The 6,000-nt window shown below is 46.2% G+C and overlaps 1 protein-coding gene across 1 annotated transcript in view; it reads right to left on the bottom strand.

Annotated features, from left to right (window-relative positions):
* Positions 1 to 401: 401 nt before the first annotated feature.
* GLI2 (GLI family zinc finger 2) overlaps positions 402 to 6,000 on the bottom strand; it is a 223,193-nt gene continuing 217,594 nt past the window's right edge. The window contains exon 14 of the mRNA XM_077449688.1: positions 402 to 4,057. Coding sequence (XP_077305814.1) covers positions 1,797 to 4,057 — 2,261 coding nt within the window. The 3' untranslated portion in view covers positions 402 to 1,796. The remainder of the gene's footprint in view (positions 4,058 to 6,000) is intronic.

Genomic DNA, 6,000 nt, shown 5'->3' with positions numbered 1-6,000 from the left:
ATTACAGTGCTGCGCAGCGGTGGAGGAGCGGTAAACACACCGCTCCTTCACCGCTCCAAAGAAGCTGCTGGCAGGACTTTTTTTCTGACGTCCTGCCAGCGCACCGCTGTAGTGTGAAAGCCCTTGGGGCTTTCACACTACATACAATGGTGCAGCTTCTTTAGGGCGGATTGCAGGCGCTATTTCTAACGCTATAGCGCCTGCAAAGCGCCCCTGGTGTGAAAGGGGTCTTAAGGGCAGAAGTTACAAATGGCTCTGCTACATTCTTCCCCGAATTCCTCCCAGCCCCGCCATGTGCTTCTGAAACATTAGATTAACAGCTCTTGGAAACGGCTGCAGTTGTCTCAACACAACACAGTTGCATGTTTACTTTGGGTTGGTCTCCAGAGGTAATGAAGTTTATTTTACAGATTTTTTTTTTTTTTAATACATTTTTGTTTTTAGTTACAAATAACTAGAAGTGTAATATTGCTTCTCTTTAAATACTGACTCCATTTTGTCATTAGAAAACACATACGACTTGATATGACAAACCTATTACATGAACACTGCAACATCCACCTGAAACAGAAAAGTCGGACGCAATAATGCCTCTGTACAAGACGGCGAAACCCGAAAAATAAAAATAAATTCTGGTCCACTGGCTCCTGCTCTCCACACAATATGGCTTCAAATAACATGTTGGCACAGAGTATAAAACATATCATATTTTGATGCTGAATAAACTATTTACAAACAGGATGTAAACAAAAGCTGAGGCTTTCATGGCAATTTTCGAACAAAAAAATAAGTCAGTGCCCCCCATGAACAGCAGTTTTCCCCAATGTCCGAGGTTTCTTAGGCCGCGTACACACGAGAGGACTGTCCGTCCAACTTAGTCCGCCGAAACACATTTCAGCGGACAGTCCGCTCGTGTGTGGGCTTCAGCGGACTTTTTCAGCGTGCAGTCTGGCGGACTAAGTATTTCGGAATTTCCGTAATATTGTCCGTCCAACTTTGGTTTCAGCGGACAGTCCGCTCGTGAGTAGGCTAGTTGGACGGACTAAGAATGGCGCATGCTCAGAAAGGATTTACACGGCGGAAGGTTGCATTGCTGTGTATTGGACTTCCGATTTCTAGTCCCGTCGTACGTGCTGTACACGTCATCGCGCAAGCTTTCGACGGACTGTTTGTTCATCCGTGTGTGGTCAAGTCCGTTCATTCGAAAGTAGGACGGACTGTCTGTCGGATTGTCTGACGGACTAAGTTGGCCATACAGTCCGCCCGTGTGTACGCGGCCTTAGACGTTAGGACTCCTTATTGCTTGATACAGCAGTGAAATGAAAACTATGCCTGAGCAATATTCTGCATGGTAAAAGTTCACTCAGCTCCTCCACTAAAAGTTGTGAAACTTTTCTAAAAAAAAAATAATAAAAGTTTATATTGGGGGGATTTAAAACCCACATCCTCCGGGAATTCCGAAAAGGATGTGGACTATGGAGGAAGCAGATGCTGACCTAGAAAGATGCAATATAAATTAATGATTTAATGAGAACATCTAGAAGATTGTTTCCATATTTGTAGTTATTACATTTAGTGCTGTGTTTATTTTTATTTTTCTTGGAGTCAGCAGTTCAGAGCTTGAACCGCAGCTACCGTCCCTTCTACTTGCATGGCAAGTTACATGGTCCTGCAGTGCAAATTGTCCTCAGTATATAAAAAAAAAAAAAAAAAAAAAAAAAAAAAAACGGTGAGTCTATCGCTAGGTGGATCCACAGAATTCGATTGTGAACCGCCTTCACAACTTGTGATTTAAGTTATGACATGAGGTTGAGAAATTTGCTCTCTTCGGCCAATGTGGTCAGCATGGAGCTCATATCTCCGATTGCCATATTGCTCATCCCTACAGGGATGGAGGGGAAGGTCAACGAGTTTCTAGGCGTTGTAAGGCGAGATGAGTTTTGAGAGAGGCCCTGGAGAAGTCCTGGACTCAGAGTTCCCGACAAAAGGCTGGCGTGGTCCCCATCATCCATGATGGCATCGAAATCTATAGAAGGTGGAGGCTCTAGGCCTTGTGAGTCTACAGTGCTGGTTACTTGATTGACACCTGGAGATGGCATCGTGGGGACCTGTCTCATTGTAGCATCCAGTCCTGTGTTGAAATTGTCATTCTGCTCAATCATTTGTATTTGCCCAGAGTAATACAGTAAACCATCGTCCTTGCCATTCATACAAGCAGTAGGTTCAGATTCCTCATTGGTTCTTTTTGGGGTTGCCTCTGCTGTTTGTTGGCATGGGTTCTGCTCACTTGCTGACTGTGGGCTCCTCATGTAACTTGGCTGGTGCCCTGAGTGTATGCTCCTCGGCCTGTTAGGAGGGTGAGGGGGAGGCCTTGGCTGAAGCATGGCATTGCCTAATGGTTGTGCAGGCATGCCCATGTTGCTGTGTTGAGAGGAGAACATATTCTGTTGGGGCTGGTGGGTGTAGGAATTTGTTCGGTGAAGGTTTTCTTGGTTTGCATGGAAGTTATTTGAATAATTTTGAGTGTTTGCTCCATGCAGCATCTCGCGAGTGCCAGTCTGTGCCATGTGTTGGTTACTCATGGAGTTTGTGCTTTGTGGAGAGTGCATGTGAGGCCCAGGTTTTTCCAGCGCGTTACTACAGGATGGTGGTAGCGGGTACTGACCTTCATTACCTGTCCTTGTGTTCAGCATGTGCTGAGACTGGTTATAAATCAGTGGTTGGTTGAAATCGGAGTTTGCGTTTTGGCATGAGTTTAGCTGTTGTTGCCTTTGCTGCATATAGTTAAATCTTTGACCATTACCACCGCCATTTCTTGGCATCGGCTCTTGTTGTGTCAGAGTCAAGTTACTTTGCCTTGCTTGGAACGGCTGCTGGTTGAAGTTCTGGTACTGACATAAGTTCTGTTTCTGTGGTACTATTGCCAAGTTCCCCTGGGTCACTGGCTGTTTTGGCATATGGGTTGCAACATCTACAGTACCTGAGCTGACTTCATTCCATTGAACGGGCATACTGTTTTTCTGCATGTTGGAAGAGCCCTGAGTATCCCCGACCATTGGATAGTTTGTACTTGCGTTGGCTCCAGACATCCTACACTGTGCCTGCGTTGACTGGTTGTAATTCTTTATACTGTTTTGGAAGTTTGAAGGTTGGCCATTAAAATCAGAGGAAAGGTTGCCGTTTTGGGATTTAATGTACTGTACAACATCATCTGGCAGCACCAGGTCATCCTCCCCTCCTGGAATGTCCATGTCTGCTGAGATGGCTTCCATGATGACGTTCTCACTGATGCTGGGAGGCCGCGGCGAATAGACGTGTCTGTGCAGGCTTCCATCCGAACGCGTATACTGCGGAACTGCAGCGTTCCTTCTGTCCATCATTGGCGGAGGATGCAGAGTGCTCATACTGTTCATGCTGTGAAAACGTTGGACCCTTGGCAGATGCTGAAAGTCGAATCCTGCAGTGGTCCTCACTGGGTCACTGGCCCGTCTTGTGCCGTTTCCATGAACCTCATGCGGATACATTGGCATCGGACCATTACCAGTACCATCACTGCACCGTCTTGGGCCTGGGTGTTGTCTGAAGGAAGGCAGGGAAAGTTCTGGACCATCTAGGAGTGACATCTTGTTTCTCAAGCTCATTCTCTCCATGTTGGGGAGAGGTGTCGGTGGAGCGCCGCCGGTTGCTGCGGCGTATTTGGCCTTTAAGCGATATTGCTGAGCGGGCGTGAGGTTTAGAAGAGTCGGCAAGCCGTTGTGTTGGCTAGCATCGCTGGACCTTCTGGATGCGTCTGTAGATATGGGATCGTAGGAGTCCGCAGAGCTGCCGTTGTGCTGTCGGCCCCCAAACTGCGACGCCTCGCTGGACCGGCGGCTGGAGAAACACGGGGAGATCCCTGAGGAGCGGCGGCTGGTGTACGCAGAGCTCATGGTGCTGGTCGTGCTGTCGCGCCTCTCGTTGAGCTGGTTCAGCATGGTGATATCATTGAAGGTCAAGTCTGAGATCCTTGGGTTGGTCATCACACCGCTTGGGACACCAGTGTTATCAAGCAAAGAGCCTGGAAAAGAAAAAAACAAAAAGACTAATTTAACCTGCAAGTAAAACAGGTTACAAAATACAAAGATAAAACAATAATCCAAACTTAGATGTGATTGAAAATGATCATGTATGCAGCAAGATGTGACAAAAATCTCAGTTTATATACATGCGGGTGTATGGCATAAAATTTGCTTTAAACCTAAAAAAGAAAAGGTTGGATTGTATGAAAGATCTGCTTTTACCATTCACATGATTGTGAGTAGAAGTTCTACAACCCGTACAGAATCTGAGAGGTTTCACATTTATGTAACTACCCTGTTTCCCCGAAAATAAGACCTGTCGTGATTGCCAGTGATGGCTGCAATATAAGCCCTACCCCCCCAAATAAGCCCTACCCTGAAAATAAGACCTACAAGCACTTTAAAGAGGAAGTAAACCCTGATGAGTTGTTCTGAAGAGGTGGACACCATGTAACTTGTTGGATCCCAGAGGTACTTTGTATCTTTTTGGCATAGAACAGTTGGGGATCAGGAACTCGTTTAGTTGCCTGGAGTTGGGCTTTAAAGAGGAAGTAAACCCTGATGAGTTTACTTCCTCTTTGATTCCCTGCAAAGGCAAAGCATAATGGACGACTATGCATTGCATCGCATGTTAGTCCATTATGTGTCACTTACCTGACACAGGAGCCAGCGATGTCACCGCTGTCCCCTGTAGTTCCGAGCGTCCATCTTCTTGGTGGGTCTCACTGCTCCGGCGCTGTGATTCGCCAGAGCAGCGATGACGTCGCTCCCGCGCATGCGCACGGGAGCCGACACTCGCAGCATATCGCCGCGATCTGCGGCTTGCCCAGTGCGCCTGCACGCCGCTGTCTACGGCGCATGCGCCGTAGACAGCGGTGGCTGTCTTCAGGTAAATATCTCCTAAACCGTGTAGGTTTAGGAGATATTTCTTGGACCTACAGGTAAAGCCTTAATCTAGGCTTACCTGTAGGTCAAAGTGGTTTGTAAGGGTTTACAACCACTTTAACTAGGGCTTATTTGGGGGGTAGGGCTTATATTGCAGCCATCACCAACAATCACGCTAGGTCTTATTTTCGGGGGAAACGGGGTATGTTGAAAAGCTTAGTGTTCAGACAACATTGAAGGCCCAACTCAAGCCAAAACTATTTTTCTAGTTTTGTACATTTTTTTATTTTATTTTTTTACTTTCTGCTATAAAACACGTTCCAAAAAAAGTGAAAAAATCTAATTTCGTTATAATTTTAGGCCTATATGTATTCTGCTACATATTTTTGTTAAAAAAAATAAAAATAAAAATCACAATAAGCGTATATAGATTTGAGCACAACTCTACGCGTCTACAAACTATGGGATATTTTTATTTCTCTCTTTTTTTTACTAGTAATCGGGACTTACAGCTGGGCTGTGATATTGCGGCGGATATTCCGACACTAACTGACACTTTTTTGGGGACCAATGACACGAATGCGATTAGTGCCAAAAAATATGCACTGTCACTGTACTAATGACACTGGCTGGGACGGGGGTTGAAATCAGGGGCGATCAAAGGGTTAACTGGTGGCCTAGCCAGTGTTTATGTGTACTGTGGCGGGAGGTGCTTTTACTAGGGGAAGACATGGATCCTAGTCCCTTCTTTTGCAGAGATACAGGATCCATGCCTTCCCTCCTGTCAGAACGGCGCTCTGCCTCTCTGGAACATGAACGACGGGCGGCGGCTCCACAGTACCCGCCATTGGACTGTGTGCGAGAGCGAGTAGCTGGTGGTGCGCATGCAGGCCCCCCATCTGGTAGAGCTGGATCACACACACAAATATATATACACACACGTGATCCAGTGCAGAGGTGCCGTCCTCTAGCAGTAAAACTGCTTTAGGACGGACCTTAAAGTGGTGTTGCCACCAAAAAATTAAAAGCTGCTTAAAATTCGTAAAAAAAAATAATT

This window comes from Lithobates pipiens, unplaced genomic scaffold (genome assembly GCF_037356315.1).
Source record: "Lithobates pipiens isolate NorthernLeopardFrog02 unplaced genomic scaffold, aLitPip1_a1.2 Scaffold_22, whole genome shotgun sequence".
In the NCBI taxonomy this organism is placed as follows: domain Eukaryota; kingdom Metazoa; phylum Chordata; class Amphibia; order Anura; family Ranidae; genus Lithobates; species Lithobates pipiens.
This window is presented reverse-complemented; position numbering and strand designations above follow the sequence as displayed.